The 16,600-nt window shown below is 34.9% G+C and overlaps 2 protein-coding genes across 2 annotated transcripts in view; one reads left to right on the top strand and one right to left on the bottom strand.

The window, feature by feature from the left end:
* Positions 1-12,285, top strand: part of stmn4 (stathmin-like 4) — a 45,669-nt gene extending 33,384 nt beyond the window's left edge. Inside the window, exons 2-7 of the mRNA XM_067384119.1 lie at positions 6,249-6,566; positions 7,841-7,889; positions 8,803-8,898; positions 9,040-9,245; positions 9,323-9,514; positions 11,146-12,285. Coding sequence (XP_067240220.1) covers positions 6,396-6,566; positions 7,841-7,889; positions 8,803-8,898; positions 9,040-9,245; positions 9,323-9,514; positions 11,146-11,205 — 774 coding nt within the window. The 5' untranslated portion in view covers positions 6,249-6,395 and the 3' untranslated portion in view covers positions 11,206-12,285. The remainder of the gene's footprint in view (positions 1-6,248; positions 6,567-7,840; positions 7,890-8,802; positions 8,899-9,039; positions 9,246-9,322; positions 9,515-11,145) is intronic.
* A 193-nt stretch (positions 12,286-12,478) lies between these two features.
* il17a/f3 (interleukin 17a/f3) lies at positions 12,479-13,547 on the bottom strand. Its single transcript, XM_067384120.1, has 3 exons — positions 13,436-13,547; positions 13,001-13,215; positions 12,479-12,831 (listed from the first exon to the last, which is right to left on the bottom strand). The coding sequence occupies exons 1-3, from the start codon at positions 13,448-13,450 to the stop codon at positions 12,588-12,590; spliced, it is 474 nt and encodes a 157-aa protein (XP_067240221.1). The 5' UTR covers positions 13,451-13,547; the 3' UTR covers positions 12,479-12,587.
* Positions 13,548-16,600: the final 3,053 nt, after the last annotated feature.

The following is a 16,600-nucleotide window of genomic DNA, read 5'->3' as shown; positions in this document are numbered from 1 at the left end:
TGGTTTTCCCTTCCTGTTCATTCCTGTCATCACTGGGCCGCAACCTGAACAATGGAAGAGGGTTACATCTTATTTGATTTAGTGCATGGGAGTCTTGTTACACAAACACACACGCACACACTTTAGGCCTCAGGCTGAAATGATCAGATTCCACACAGAGGTCTTGGAATGAAGCCTAAGACCTGGTATATATTAACCCCGATCAAGAGGGCAGTGTCACAAGTCTTGAGGGTAAACTGAGCTACCTGAACCCCAAAAAAGATCCTAAACTTATGGTGAAAAACGCTATATACACACTACTGACAGAAATGAACATTTCTATTCAGCAAGCATGCCTTAAATTGATCAAAAGTGACAGTAAAGGCATAATGTTTCAAAAGATTTCTGTTTGAACTTTCAATTCATTAAATAATAACATATATATGGCTGCTGAAAATTGCCATCACGTGAATAAACTACGTTAACACATATTAGAATGAAAAAAAAAAAAAGTTATATTAAATTGTAATAATATTACTATGTGTATGTTCTGATCAAATAAATGCAGCCTTGATGACTAATAGCTGTGATAATCTGCTTTATTTATACAAAATAGGGGGAGAACAGAAGGATAGGTGCTGCAATCTATATTGTGTTGTTGTGATGCAGTAAGATTGGCAAGAACGAGATCTGCAACCCTGCTGATTAGATTCTCTTGACAGCCTGCGGTCAGAGACGCAGAGAGGGCAGCGTGTCACATGGTGGTACATTGTCCACAGTCACCCACTGCGGTGGCCCCTACAACTTTTCAGCTCAAACACTATGGAAATCTGCGGGTGGAGTCACTTGGGTTGTATACATCACTGCTTTCCCTTTCTCTGGAACTCCATTGCTCTTTGTTAGAATGCTTTACTTTTGTTCTGCATTGAAAAGCTGATTGCAAATAAAAGAGAGGGGTTCACTGGATGGTGACCTGGAAAGGGTATTTAATAAATTTGTTATTCTCAACATACCAAACTAAGCTCTTAGTAGTAGTCAAAGATGTAACATTCATTGTCTCCACTAGGGGGAGACAGATTTTTAGAGGTGAGAGATGACTGAAGCTCTCTGCAGGAGATGCTCAGATGATCAGTACATTCATGAATATATTTATGAAATGTATTTTTCTTTATTTAGCCTGTTTAAATTAATTAATTTATTAAAATTAATTAAAATTTTAATAAATACATATACAAGTATATATTTGTGTCCACAAGTGAAAATGCTTCTATTTTAATTTAATATATAGTATAGATTTATTTATTTATAATAATTAGAAGTGTTATGTACACTAAAAGTTTACTAAGAAAAGGTTTTTTGAAAGAAGCAAAAAAAAAAAAAAAAAAAGAACAGGAATATTTTGAAACATTATTACAATTTAAAATAAATGTTTTCTATTTTAATATGCTTTAAAATGTCATTTTTTTCTGTGATGGATTTTCAGCATTATTACTCCAGTCTTCAGTGTCACATGATCCTTCAGAAATCATTCTAATATGATACTTTGCTGCTCAAGAAACATTTATTATAAATGTTGAAAATGGTTAATATTTTTGTGGAAATGTTTATACTACACTTTATATTATTCTTTACTATATGATAAAATGTTTTTAGGATACTAATAAATGGAACGTTTAAAAGAACAGCATTTATTAGAAATATTTTGTTAACTTATAAATGCCTTTACTGTCATTTTCAGTTTTGGGGAAAGTTACTTTTAAAAGTAATGCGTTACAACATTGCAATTAATTACAATATTATTCCATAAAAAAGTAAATTGCATTACTTAGTTACTCTTTATGGAAAGTAATGTGTTACATTACTTTTGCATTACTTTTTCTAGCCTGGACTACTTTGTTTGTTTGTTTAAAATAATTAAAAAAAAACTAAAGTTCTATTTTTGGCAAATATACAGGCCCTTTTACATCAAAAATTAAATAAATAAGCCTCAGGCTGAAAGAAATGCAAATTCAAGCCTGTAGAGGGCGCAGCTCAAACAAACCTTTAGCTGTGCTGCCATTCTGGATTGCACAAGAATAGGATTCAGGAGAAGAAAGTTCACCACTCTTCAGCAATTAAAAAAATAAATAAATAAAAAATTGAAAAAATGTGATGTTTATCTAAAGCCATTTTCTGTCATTTTCAAGTATGCTTGAATCGGATCTTCAAAGGTCAGCAGCAAAGACATTGGTTAAAGGTTCTCTAAGTGTTGTCACGCGTTTTTAGGCCAAAACATTTTTTGTCACATACAGCAAACATCTCCTCACTATCCGCTAGCTGCCTGCCCCTTGAACACAATGTAAAAAACGCGATCTCTGTAGTCGCCACAAGCTCTGAAAACGGCAATAAAAACATAATGGTGCAGCCTGGACCACGAAACATAATAAACATGCTCCAGCCAATAACCGACAAGAATGATTTTAAATGCGCGTTCAGGACTGTTTCAGGAAGCACGGAGGGGGAGGAGGAGGAGGAGGAGGGAGGGTCTAGTTAGCGTCTGTTTTGTTTGACAACACTTCGAACATCAACAGGAAGTTACTCCACCCAGGATCACTTAGAGCACCTTTAATAAAGTGAGATTAAAAACAAAAAGTATATTTGTATTATTTAAAATATTTAATTATTGCAGGTTTGCATAATATTCTTTTTGCATTTCACTGTTTTTATCCATTTTGAGGAGTTCTGAATCTGTTTTTTTGTAAGTGAGATGAGTAAATACTCATTTAGTATAGAACTACAATAAATATCATGTTCGCACAGCGCACACAACACCTCTCCACTTACTTCCCATTTCTCTCAACATGGGGACAGGAGAGCTGTCAGTCAATGGGAAAAACAAAGTAATGCGTTACTTAATAGTAACTCATATATTTTGTTGTAAATCTAAAAGTAATGCAATACTTTATTAGTTACTTGAAAAAAAGTAATTGATTACATAACTTGCATTACTTGTAATCCGTTACCCCCAACACTGGTTATTTTTAAACAATTTAATGCATTCTTGCAGAATAAAATGATTAATTTCTTATAAATACTGACCTCAAACCTTCTCATGTCCAGAGTGAGAGAGAGAGAGGGAGAAGGGAGTGCTGTGATCCAAGCTGGCAGAGTGGCAACATTAATGCATGTTCTGAACATGATGGTGCCTGCAATCTGCAAATCTCCTGCCTGTCTGGTATCTGACATGATGGAGACATGAAACACAAGCTGTTGAATAATCATCCTCTACCACCCCCATTCTAGCCAATTATTTTCCGTTATTTGCATACTAAACAAAAGAAGCCTTTGAACATTAAAGAATTCAAAGTGTGAAATTTGTTTTTGATATCAGGCCATTGCTGCTCAAAAACAAAAGATCAAGAGAGATCCAAAGGAACTTGAGCAGATCCTGTCCATAAACACTAAATTCTTGAATGCAGATTAATTCACCCATAAACTGTGACCCTAGGCAGTGACCCATAATACCTTAATTCCCCTGTAAGCCATTTTATGTGAGCAGTGGTGCATTTCCAGACCACCTTCTGTGTTTTTACCTGTGTTTTACAGGAGGAAGTCATCATGAACATCTGGAAAAAGTGTTGTGAGACTATACGATTAATTCTTAAATGAGGCATTTCATTCCTTTTTTTGTCTGAAAAACAAATCTAAAATGTTTCAAAAGCTGACATTTAGACTGTGTAGTCAGAGGAACCAGAGGAGATGCTTCATATTTGAAAGAATTTCATGTTCTCTGAGGTTAACCACTCATGAAGTAAACGAATCAGATTTAATAAAGTCCAGGCCTATATGCAACCTTTACAATCAGATTTCTTTTTTTTTTCTTTTCTTTTTCTTTTTACCGCAACTGAAACAAATAGGCTGATGTTTGTGTTGGGCCTAAAATTACCTTCATAATTTCCGTTCGGTTTCATGATTTCAGACATTTAAAACTCTGTACCAAAGCTGCCAATAATTTCCAGACAGTTGTAGATGGACTGTCTCCATGGCAACAAGTCTGAGAAGAGAGCATCTGGCATGTCAACAGGTCCGAGTGGGAAAAAAGGGGGGGTATGGAGGGGATGGTTGATAGCAAGTAGTGCAAACATTATTTAGAGTCCCAAAACATACTAGTTTGAGTATTTGAGATTTTTTATTCCCTTACATAGTCTCTGTTTTACATACACTCCTGAGTAAAGAACAAAAGAAAAGCCACATTTATTATGCACTAAGATCACCCGTTTTAATTACAAATCTCCAAGGGAATAAAAATCCATTTCCTGCCCTTTAATCTTGTCCTATCAGTCTTTCTCCCTCCCTTATCTCTCTCTCTCTCTCTCTCAATGTCCACTGCTGTCCAGTCTCATTACATCACTGGTGTCATTTCTCTGATTAAGTGATCTCAACCTAAACTCTGCAGAGAAAGAGAAATGTTGAAAAAATAACCACTCTAACCAGAAGAAATAATCAGGCTGACAAAGAACTGACGAAAGCTTTTCAAGTGGGTCAGAGAAATGTGGTCTGCTTGATATGAAAATTGCAGACAATAAAACAATGTAATTATTTACTGAAAGGCACTGCGATTGGATTTAAAGATGCCGTTTTATCCGTCAAGTGGAATCAATATCTGTATGGGTGAAGTCATCAGAAAGCACAGGATGATGTCAGATAAATTCACATCTCTACCTTAGTGAGTCATGCTTTGTGCTGGAGTAAACCATAAGAGGTGTGCGCTTACATGAAGCTGAAATGTATAGGCAAAGGCGTGCAGGTGATTTAAATAAAAAAAGAGGAGGTGTTTTTCATCCCAAACAACTTGCAATGTGTCCAAGTGCTGACTGTGGTTCCAGCAACTGTCTAATTTCTGTCACACCTCAGTGGGATTTAATAAGGCCTCTTTATCATTATGCTTCCACTATTCCCTTCCCCTAAGATCAATACACAGACAGGACCTGGGGGACGGGCCCCAGGCACATGTGGTGATTACGATGCAGTCTCTAGGGCCTTTCTAAGTGGCTTGGCATGTTTAGAAGATATTCAGTAGGGTCAACAAGTTTGAGACCACTAGTGAAAGTGCTTCTATTTTCAAAAAATTCATTACAAATAATCAGCTTAATACTTTTGGACCATACCGGAAAAAACTTGAGGCACGGTACACATCCCGGATAGACTGTAAAAGCAGTTGTAGAGCCTAAATTATATCTTATTGTGATGCTGTCTCTCTCTCTTTCTTTCCAGTCAGTGTTTATGACTGGACTGGACAGTGTTTATGATGATGACAGCGTTCAGTTATCAAAATTCAGTGTCTATTTTGTTGCAGTACAGTACAGAGACACTCCCTATCATTTCTTTCTGTCTGTCTTCTTCTCTTGTTGTGCTCATGCATCCCTTGCGAACTGACATCTGGGTGACATCATAAGAGGTGATGGAGTTCTGTAGCAATAGAAGAAGGGGCAGTGGAAGGATTGCCAAGTCTTTGATTTTCCCGCAGAATTGGGTACTTTTAAACTGATTTATTTTACCATGGGTTAAAGGTTTGACATAAATTGTATTTGACTGAAATGGTTGTATTGAAATATTTTATCCATTTTACATTCTACCAATGAAAAATTATAATGGTAAGACTGTGTACTATTTAGTGATTTTCAAGTTGAAATTGTGTATAACGCAAAACAGTGACTGTAAAATATCTACTTTAGCAATGGGAGTGGTATATTTGTAGGTTTTATATTAATTATAGTGCAATTCGGCTAGTTTTGGGAAATTTTTGATTGACCATTGGGCTAGTTTTGTTATGCAGACCTGGCAACCCTGGGCGGTGGTTCACAAATTTGATGCAGTTTATGCATTAAGAAAATAGTACAATAGAGCATGTCTGATTTAAATAAAGTTCAAAATATTTTATTATATATATATAAAATGTTATTATATTTTTGTACTTATAATAATAATATAGCCTAATATAATATAACATAACAATACTATAATAATATTAATAATAATACTATAATAATAATAATATATAGTGTAATATTATAATATAATACAATTTAATATAAAATATAGTATAATATAATATAATATAATACAGTTTAATATATAATATTATTTAGTGAAAAATAAAACATTTGTTTTGTTATTGCTTTGGTTGTATTATTAATAATAATAGTTCTAAATGTTATTGTACAATAATTTTTTTTATATTAAAATAACATTGTAAACTCTGTTTGTCTTCTGTCTCTTGTCATCTACAGTACATATTAGAAAACACTCATCTTCTATTTTGCATGGACACCCGCAGTAAGGCACAAAGAGTTAACACCGCCCGTCCTTCTCTGTGATGGAGAAATGCTGGCCCACTGTGCTCTGCCACTCACCTCGACCAATAGCAGCACTGGAAGATGATGTCATGCGATAGGAGGGGTGCTGCTGCTGATGCTGCTGAGCTCTTGTATCCGAGGAGCAGCAGGCACAGAGCAAAAGAGAGGGAGGTGAAGAAGAGGATACCAGGCAAAAAGACAAAAAGAGAGAGAGGGGGGGAGATAAGGACAACACCTCATCAAGGAGAAAAGGTAAGTGTGTGCATGCACAAAATCAAACGAGAGGCTGTGCTCTGATGTTTTTCTGATTTCAACATTGATTACTAAAAAGAAAAGGTTACCTTTGATTCACAAATTAAATGTGCCGCATCAGACGTCTAGTGGGAACTCAGTGTTCTTACAACATGCCATCAATAATGTATGCCAAGCAACTTTTATATGTATGAAAATGAGCGTATTGGCAAATTTATCTGTATTTGTGTGAATAGATGTGCAACAAAATGTGTTCAAGATAACACAATTCAAAAGTGCACTAGATTATGTCATTCAAAGGCAAGAGTCCGTAAACAACCTTTCACACACATACACACTGCCTGCCGCATTTAGGGTTGGATTTGGATTCATTTTGTTACTTATTATTGAGTTTTGTATTTATATAGTCATTTGTGAAATGATTTTTCCTCTGTTTAACCCGACATTATACATATATGCCAACAGATACAATTATGTAAAGGAGTCATGTAATGGTGTTGTGAGAATATAGTATAATATTGACTATATATTATAATATTAAAAGTATAAACAGGTATCAGCTTCTGTAAGAACTAACAAGCTGTAAATAAACAACTATGCATGCAGTAAGGGGATATTAATCCAAATGCTATGAGTGTTTGTATAGACAAATGTATGAAAAGGGCAGGGCAATGCTTCTCTCTCAGTGGTGTCTCTCCATAGGGGTCCATGTCAGTTTTGATCATGATTATAGATTGAGACAGGCATACACTACCATTTCTTTAGGTTTTAGTGCTCCCCAAGTTGAACAAAGCATCACTGTGTCCGTCCTTTTATACCTGCTATGAATGTCATTTGGACTCATCGGTTTGGGCATTTAAGATCATATCTGGTATTTTAGTTTTAGGATTTATGTAATGTATAATGTTTGTAATGCTTAAATTGTCTTGTATACTGATAAGTGGCAGCTTTCAGGCGGAGTAACAATACAGAGATTGTGCGTGACACTCCCTGCTGCCCCTCATCTGAATTCATGCTCCTCTCTCACCAAGTGTCCCGCCACATCACAACACAACAAGCGCCTTTTAGACACCTCTCAAACACAATGGATCTGCATTTCTCATATTCTTTCTGAAAGTACAAGATATTAGTGCATTCATTTAAAAGGGATTTATTGGAATGATTTGTTAATAATTCTGATTTTTCAGAACATTTACTTAAGGCCAGAGTGATTTGTCCTTGTGGCCTGTAAACTAAAAACGCACACTCTTTCCTTTCTCTCTCTCTCTAAACAGGACAGAGCGAAGGGTTGTAAGCGACACTGCATAAACATGACCTTGGCAGGTAAGCTACAATAGTCAGCCCTGATTCTCAAACTCAAAAGCCCCCATTGTCAAATTCAATATTTGAATTGAATTTGACAATTCACAATCACAGACATTGATTTTTCTTCTTGTAGGCCTACTTGAGCTTATAGGCCTACACAGGTGCTTGGTTTTAATCTTTTTTAGAAACTATGGATAAACTAGGATAAACTTATTATAATACATTAAAATTATATAATTATTTACTTAATCAGAGTATCAGATTTTTTTTTTTAATTGCCAATACAAACTTAGATTCGTTGATCATTAAAATGTAAATTTAGTTTGCTAAGATTGTACACTGCAAGAAACCGACAGCTCAGTGGGTAAAGTTTTTGTTTTTTTTCTTCAGAGTAACAAATGTCATTCATATTTGTATCAGCTTTAGTATTTTATTTTTGAAATTCATGTTCTATATTATGTCTAAATTATGTAAAAATGTTAAATGATATATTTAAAATAAGCATCATTTATTTTAAATAAACCTGTCTCCAAACAGGTTTCCCTTGTCGAGACAAACACCAAGTTCCCGCCCAAAATCACGTCATTAGTTGCTTTTATCAAAGACCCGGTTTTTCTACCGCAAATATATATATAGCCTACTTTAGATTTTATTGTTCTGTTCATATTTAAACTTATGCATTTCACTTTTATCCAAAGCGACTTGCGTCGTGTTCAAGGTAGCCTACAAACATTTTAGCATTTCATGCAAAAACTCTCAGGTAGCCTAGTTTAGACATTTTATGAGCTAAATCGCTTACGAAAGTTTTTATTTTGTTTTGAAATGAGTTCTTTTCTTCACTAGTCAAGCATGATTAAGATATTTAAAAGTATGCAGGCTTTTGTTCATATTTACGAGGAATTGTATATTTACCTGACGTTTCTCCACACAGCATATCGAGACAAGGTGAAGGAGCTCCCTCTAGTGTCACTTCTGTGCTCCTGCATCAACTCAAACCCTGCAGAAAATCCCACATACAAGGCTGAGGGTAACTAACGAAACATCATTCATCAGTATTTATATTTTATAGACACATCTCTACCACTAAAATGCAATGAACATAAATATAATAAAGACTTGATACATACATTATGCTCACAATAAGTACTCAGTGTGATCATTCTTAAAGATGCAGTGGATCTCAACTGGTGTGTGATCAAAGATATGGAGGTCATTGAGCTGAACAAGCGGGCCTCGGGCCAGGCGTTTGAGGTGATCCTGAAACCCCCCTCTTTTGACGGTGTGCCTGAGCTTAACACTTCCATGCCCCAGCGTAAGGACCCCTCACTGGAGGAGATCCAGAAGAAACTGGAAGCAGCTGAGGAGAGGCGGAAGGTTGGGATTTATTCACACATACCCAAACCATCACTCTATTGCGTCTGATTTTGATACTGAAACTGTATTCTCTCCAGTTTCAGGAGGCTGAGATGTTAAAGCATCTTGCTGAGAAGAGGGAGCATGAGAGAGAGGTCATCCAGAAGGCCTTTGAAGAGAATAACAACTTCATTAAGAATGCTAAAGAAAAGCTGGAGCAGAAGATGGAAGCCATCAAAGAGAACCGTGAAGCTTTGCTTGCCGCCATGCTGGAGAGACTACAGGAAAAGGTACAAACACTGAAAAGGATGTAAAGTACTTGAGTACATTATTACAGCACTTCACTATATGTGAATTGCTGTTTACAACCCATTTTACTTTCATAATGAGACATTTTTCATAGTGAAACAGGATATTCAACCAGACTTTAGGACATAGTTAAAACTTTAGTGATTTGTTCTGATGAACATTTATTTCATTACACTGTGTAGGCAAAAAGCTAAAACTAAGAACATTTTTTATTTCTAAACACTTCATTACAATCAAATGAGAAAACTTTTTTGTTTTACCATCATATGCGTAATTTAACTTGCCAATACAATCCCGTTTAAAAGTTTGGGCTTGATAAGATTTCTTTTTTTTTATGTTTAAAGTATCTTATTCTCACCAAGGCTGCATTTATTTGATCAAAAATACAGTTAAAACTATGGAAGAGGATTAGGGCCAAGCAATAAAAAAAAAATAAAACCATCTTGAGATTAAAGTTGTTCAATTTCCAGAAAATCCTTAAATTTCAAGAAAAAAGTCGAAATAAAATGTTGAGAATAAATTTGTTAAATTACGAGAAAAACAACTCATTAAATTTCGAGAAAAAAAGTCAAGATAAAATGTTGAGAATAAAGTCATTACATTACGAGAAAAAAGTCATTAGATTGTGAGAACAAATTTGTTAAATTATTAGAAAAAAGTCTTTAAATTATGAGAACAAATTCGTAATTTAACGAATTTGTTATCGTAATTTAACGACTTTTTTCTCATAATTTAATGACTTTATTCTCAACATTTTATCTCGACTTTTTTCTCGAAATTTAACGACTTTTTTTCTCATAATTTAACGAATTTGTTCTCATAATCGAACAACTTTTTCTCGAAATTTAACAAGTTTATTCTCAACATTTTATTTCGACTTTTTTCTCGAAATTTAACGAGTTTTTTCTCGAAATGTAACCACTTTAATCTCGAGATGGTTTTATTTTTTTATTATTGCTTGGCCCTAATCGTCTTCCGTATAAAACAGTAATATTTTTAAAATATTATTACAATTTAAAATAACTGTTTTCTATTTTAATATATCTTAAAATGTAATTTATTCACGAATATTATGAATTTTATGAATTTTAGCAGTCATTGCTCCAGTCTTCAATGTTACATGATCCTTTAGAAATCATTCTAATATGCTGATTTGATGCTCAAGAAACATCTCTTATTATTATCAATGTTAAAAATGTATTATATATATGTATTATGTATTATTTATTATTTACTTTTTTTTTCAGGAAAAACTGTATTTAATTGATATAGATTTTTTTATTTAACATTATATATTTATATATGTATGTGTGTGTATGTATATATGTATGTATGTGTGTGTGTGTGTGTGTGTGTGTGTGTGTGTGTGTGTGTGTGTGTGTGTGTGTGTGTGTGTGTGTGTGTGTGTGTGTGTGTGTGTGTGTGTGTGTGTGTGTGTGTGTGTTTTTGTTTTGTTTGTCCCTTCCCAGTCTAACTTTAGAATCTGTATGAATATTGCATTAGGATGGGGTGGATATTTTCCCCACTTTGTTTATGTCGCTGTTTTTAGCTTCACTCAGGCACAGTAATGTATGCATGAATTGAGTAAGTTTTCTTTTGTGTGTCTATTTAGGACAAACACGCAGAAGAGGTGAGGAAGAACAAAGAGCTGAAAGAGGAGGCCTGCCGGTAGAGGAGCACCTGCTGCGCAGGACTGCTGTGGCCATAGTCAAGGGAAAAAGAGTTACGGAGATGAAACTGGTGAAGAGAAACTAAAACTAAATGGTAGCCAATACATCTCAAAAAGGGGACATATTGGACATCGATAATGACAATTTGCAACACACCAAGCTTTTGTGGGGATTAACAACATCAAAGCTACTTAATATTATTAAAAACAGAAAAAATATTGTCTAGATGGCAATGCAAGGTGCACTAAGGGTATGTTGCTTGGTGGAGGACAGGAGGTTGTTTCAGAGCAGAAGAATGAATATACCAAACTGATCTTTTGAAAAGGAGGGCAAGAAGTGAAATCAATGAAGAGATGCTTTTTATAACCTCCATAGCCAGTACAGACGAATGTGTTAACATAAACTACATCTTAAAGTCATCCTTCACTAATGAAATATCTCTTTACAGTCACAAAAAGCATCTTTTTCCAAAACATGTGCCATCTACTGAAGCTTTGGCTCTTTTTTAATTATCGTTTGATATTGATATTTAATGATCAATAGGGTTTCATCATAGAACCTCAGGCATGCTTATACAATATGTATTATTAAGCATCAGTGATCAGATGGCTAGAGGTACAATATCTATCACATTTCCTGCTGTGTTGATACAAGGTAAAAAAATATGATCAAATTAATATTAGATTACAATATTCTTGATGCTTATAAATCTGAAAGCTCATATTGTGGAGCACAATGACACTTTAAGCACAACTCAGAAGCACATTTAGCTTTTTCATTCATTATATTTGTATTTTGACACATAGTGGCATCTCAGAAAATGAAGAATGAAAGCACTCAGGTGTGAGAAAAAGATCCTGTTTGGATTTGGAAAACAGCTTGAAAGTTTTAGGTATGAATGGTGCACTTTGCTTTGGCATGTCACTGAGCTTTACTGTAGTCTGTTCATTTTACTCGTTCTTTACAAAGACAAAGGAGTTTGATGTTGGTGCGCAGCGTCAATAAAGAGCCGTTGTATGTGCAATGATGAGAAGTGATGTAAATCGAGCTGATTTTGTGAGAAAATGGAACGTCGTAAATGCTCCCTGTGTTTGTAATTTCCAGATGACTAAACTCTCTTAACAAAGTCAAATAAATGCTTCTCTTAACTAAAACGAAGGTTTGTTTTATGCACTTTAACATGTCTGATTCATACAGTTATTGCACTGAAACAAACTATTACAAAATGAAATTATCAAGAAAATCAACAAATGTTAGAATATTTTATTAATCGAGATTACAATAAATACAAAGCTCATGAAAAGATTGCAACAGAAGTTTTCTGTACCTATAGGCAGATGAATACAATAATATAGCAGTACACAATTAGAAGCACAGTATAGGCTTAACTCTGAGGCACAACAATGGGTAAAACACATGTACAGCCTAGACTAACTATTTTAGTCTCCAGTTTAAGGGCGTATTGTGTCGTGTTTTTGCCCTTCACTCGCCTCAGAACAATGATCTCGTAGTAGATGGGTTTAGACTCCAGTCCCCAGTCTTCTTTACCATCTTTAGTTAAACAGCGTCTTTTTTCACATTTTGCCTCAGAGATTTGCACTGGGATTCGTGAATTGTCAAAGGAAGTTCTGAATTAAAAGAAGAAACATAAAAATCCACACAACAGTCTTTTGTAATCAGCAAATCACAATCTACCTTCAATTGAAATGACCCAAAACTATTCCAAATCATTGGTACGATTCACATAATTGAGAATAAAATAAACAACAGTAATGTTTTATCAGATCAACGACTCACTCATATGTCCATGGTGACATAGATCTGCTTGGAGATGGGGAGGCAGTCATTGACATGTTCAGAGTTGAGTCCATGACGAACCACAGTTTGTCCTTTTTACCTCTGGCATCTAAATGTTTTGATTTTCCTTTTCTTTTAGGCTTTTTCTGAGAGGAATTACATTCTACGCCTAATATAAGGGCAAGCAGAAAAAGCAGCAGCACAGCTCTGAAAACCTGAGGAGATAGAGACAAACAGTACTGAATGTCAGTTAAGCATCTCTATTTACATTAATGAAGTGGTGCAAATCCTAAGATCTCAACAAAAGAATCTAAATCAACATTAACTCATTTTTTTCCCAACAGTGTCCTGCAGATCAAATTTCAAGTACAATATCAAGTAAATTATACTTCTCCAAAATGAAAAAATTCATGAAATGAATTGATGTTAACTCACTAATGAGAGCTGCATCTTCAGAATAGAAATCCAAGTTCTTTGATAGCTCTTCAGACTGGTCCACACAGGACAGCAAGTGTCTGAGCCCTACATCTAATCTGCTTCTGTTTATATAGGCTAGTGAGAAAATCTGAAAATGAGAACTTCCTGATCTTGACGTAGATAGAGAGACAAATGAGTAGACAGTCATCTTCAGACCACTGAACTCCCTGACAACCTGCAATGCATGTCTTTTCATATTTGTTTTTGTTTTTTGCACATGTAAACTCAAAGGTGGGCTATAAGAATCTCTGAGTGATAAACGAGTTAAAGGTGCCCTAGAATTAAAAATTGAATTTATCTTGGCATAGTTGAATAACAAGAGTTCAGTACATGGAAATGACATGCAGTGAGTCTCAAACTCCATTGTTTCCTCCTTCTTATGTAAATCTCATTTGTTTAAAAGACCTCCGAAGAACAGGCGAATCTCAACATAACACCGACTGTTACGTAACAGTCGGGATCATTAATATGTATGACCCCAATATTTGCATATGCCAGCTCATGTTCAAAGCATTACACAAGGGCAGCCAGTATTAATGTCTGGATCTGTGCACAGCTGAATCATCAGACTAGGTAAGCAAGCAAGAACAATAGTGAAAAATGGTAGATGGAGCAATAATAACTGACATGATCCATGATATCATGATATTTTTTGTGATATTTGTGAACTGTCTTTCTAAATGTTTTGTTAGCATGTTGTTAATGTACTGTTAAATGTGGTTAAAGTTACCATCGTTTATTACTGTATTCACGGAGACAAGAGCCGTTGCTATTTTCATTATTAAACACTTGCAGTCTGTATAATTCATAAACACAACTTCATTCTTTATAAATCTCTCCAACAGTGTAGCATTAGCTGTTAGCCACGGAGCCTCAAACTCATTCAGAATCAAATGTAAACATCCAAATAAATATTATACTTACGCGATTAGACATGTTGTATGATGAACGCTTTGTAAAGATCCATTTTGAGGGTTATATTAGCTGTGTGAACTCTGTTTATGCACTGTTTAAGGCAAGCGTGAGCTCCGTGGGCGGGGAGCGCGAGCATTTAAAGGGGCCGCAGCCTAAATCGGCTCAAATTTAATGATGCCCCAAAATAGGCAGTTAAAAAAATTTATAATAAAAAAAAATCTATGGGGTATTTTGAGCTGAAACTTCAGACACATTCAGGAGACACCTTAGACTTATATTACATCTTTTAAAAAGATGTTCTACAGCACCTTTAAATCAAAACGAAAAATTACTAATCTAGATTATATTTTCATGTAATTTGTAATCAGTAACAGACTACAATTAGCAAGTAATCTGCCCGGCACTGGCTGTTCTTGTTTCGCTGTATGTTTAACGCAGACACAACTCTGTGCTCTCCCACGTTCTCATGTCTCACCCACATACACATCAGCAGACTTCTGAATAACAAATTTGTACATCAGCAGTGAGATGCACTTTATATGGGTCAACAGCTTTGACAGGATATGTTGATAATGTTCTGAAAGAACTGATAATATGTGAGACAAAGTGACCCATATACATGTGAACTAATGCACTGCAAATGCTTGTTGATTGTGGCCATGCACATAAAAAAAAAAAAAAAAAAAAAACTCTACCAAAACCTAAGCTAAGTCTAAGCTAAGTGCATTCTTGACTGCCTATTGAGATCTTTATGTTTTGTTGCCTTCAACTGTTAGCATTTCTGAACAATGTAGAGATTCCTTCCCAACACAGCTGGGAAAACATTTAAAAAAAAAAAATGATCATCTGAATCAATGTAAATTAGCCATGTCTTATATTTTGTTGCACAACATAACCTCTTGCTTATCAAACCTGACAAGAACTTTACTGTGTTTTTAGGGTGAAACTGGTTTCACCAAGTATGACATGTTCCTGGATCAACATCTATGTTGATCCTGGAATAACATTCCAATCAACCAATCAGATCTGAAGAACAAGTTTACAGTTTGAAAAGTTTAGGCTTGCAAGGGTTAGGTGCTTCTACATCTGTTATTCACCTATCATTTCCCTGTGGTTTTAGGGATAAGTTATGGGTAGGGTTAGGTTTTGGGTAGAAATAGGATAGGGTTAGGTCTAAATTTTCAGAAAGGAATGTCAATCCAGGAACATGTCTTACTTGGCAAAATCACATCGACCAAGTTTTAGAGCAGTTTCAGCTGTAACAAATTCAACTTAATACATCAATGCCTTCCAATAATGTTCAATTTGTTAACTTTAGTTAAAGGGATAGTTCACCAAAAAATGAAAACTGTCATCATTTACTCAGCCTCAAGTTGTTCCAAACCTGTATGAATTTCTTTCTTCTGCTGAACACAAAAGAAGATATTTTGAAGAATGTCATATCTAAACAGTTGATGGACCCCATTTTTTTTTTCATCCATACTATGGAAGTCAATGGGGTCCATCAACTGTTTGGTTACCCATATTCTTCCATATATCGTCCTTTTCAGCAGAAGAAAGAAATTCATACAGGTTTGAAACAAATTTTTTAAAAGAAATTAATACTTCTATTCAGCAAGTACACAGCAAAAATATTAATCAGCACAACTGTTTTCAAAATTGATAAAAAGAAATGTTTTTTCAGCTCCAAATTTTCAAAGCTCTTCTGAATGATCATGTGACACTGAAGACTGGAGTAATAATGCTGATAGAGCTTTGCCATCTCAGGAATAAATTACATTTTAAAATACATTGAAATGGTTATTTTAATTTCTAACACTTTTACTGTATTTTTTATCAAATAAATGCATCATAGGTGAGCATAAGAGACTTTCTTTCTCTTCTTTCTGAAAATTTGCCTGAGGTACACCAACTGATACTTGTAGCAGTACACAATGCACTTGCACTCTACAACTCATTTCAATTTAGGTCACGGAAATGCTGACTTGGTTCTTGAAACAGTATGTTCCAGCTAGCAGCAAACACTAGCACGACCACAAGCATATGATAACATCTCCCGAGTCATTCTAAGAAATGACATCACAAGCAGATGAGATCAAAAACTGCATAAAGGGATAATTCTCCCAAAAATGAGAATTCTGTCGTTTACTTACCCTGATGTCATTTCAAACCTTCATGTCATCTTTTTGTCCATAAAATGGAAGTCAA

Source organism: Chanodichthys erythropterus, chromosome 4 (genome assembly GCF_024489055.1).
Source record: "Chanodichthys erythropterus isolate Z2021 chromosome 4, ASM2448905v1, whole genome shotgun sequence".
In the NCBI taxonomy this organism is placed as follows: domain Eukaryota; kingdom Metazoa; phylum Chordata; class Actinopteri; order Cypriniformes; family Xenocyprididae; genus Chanodichthys; species Chanodichthys erythropterus.
This window is presented reverse-complemented; position numbering and strand designations above follow the sequence as displayed.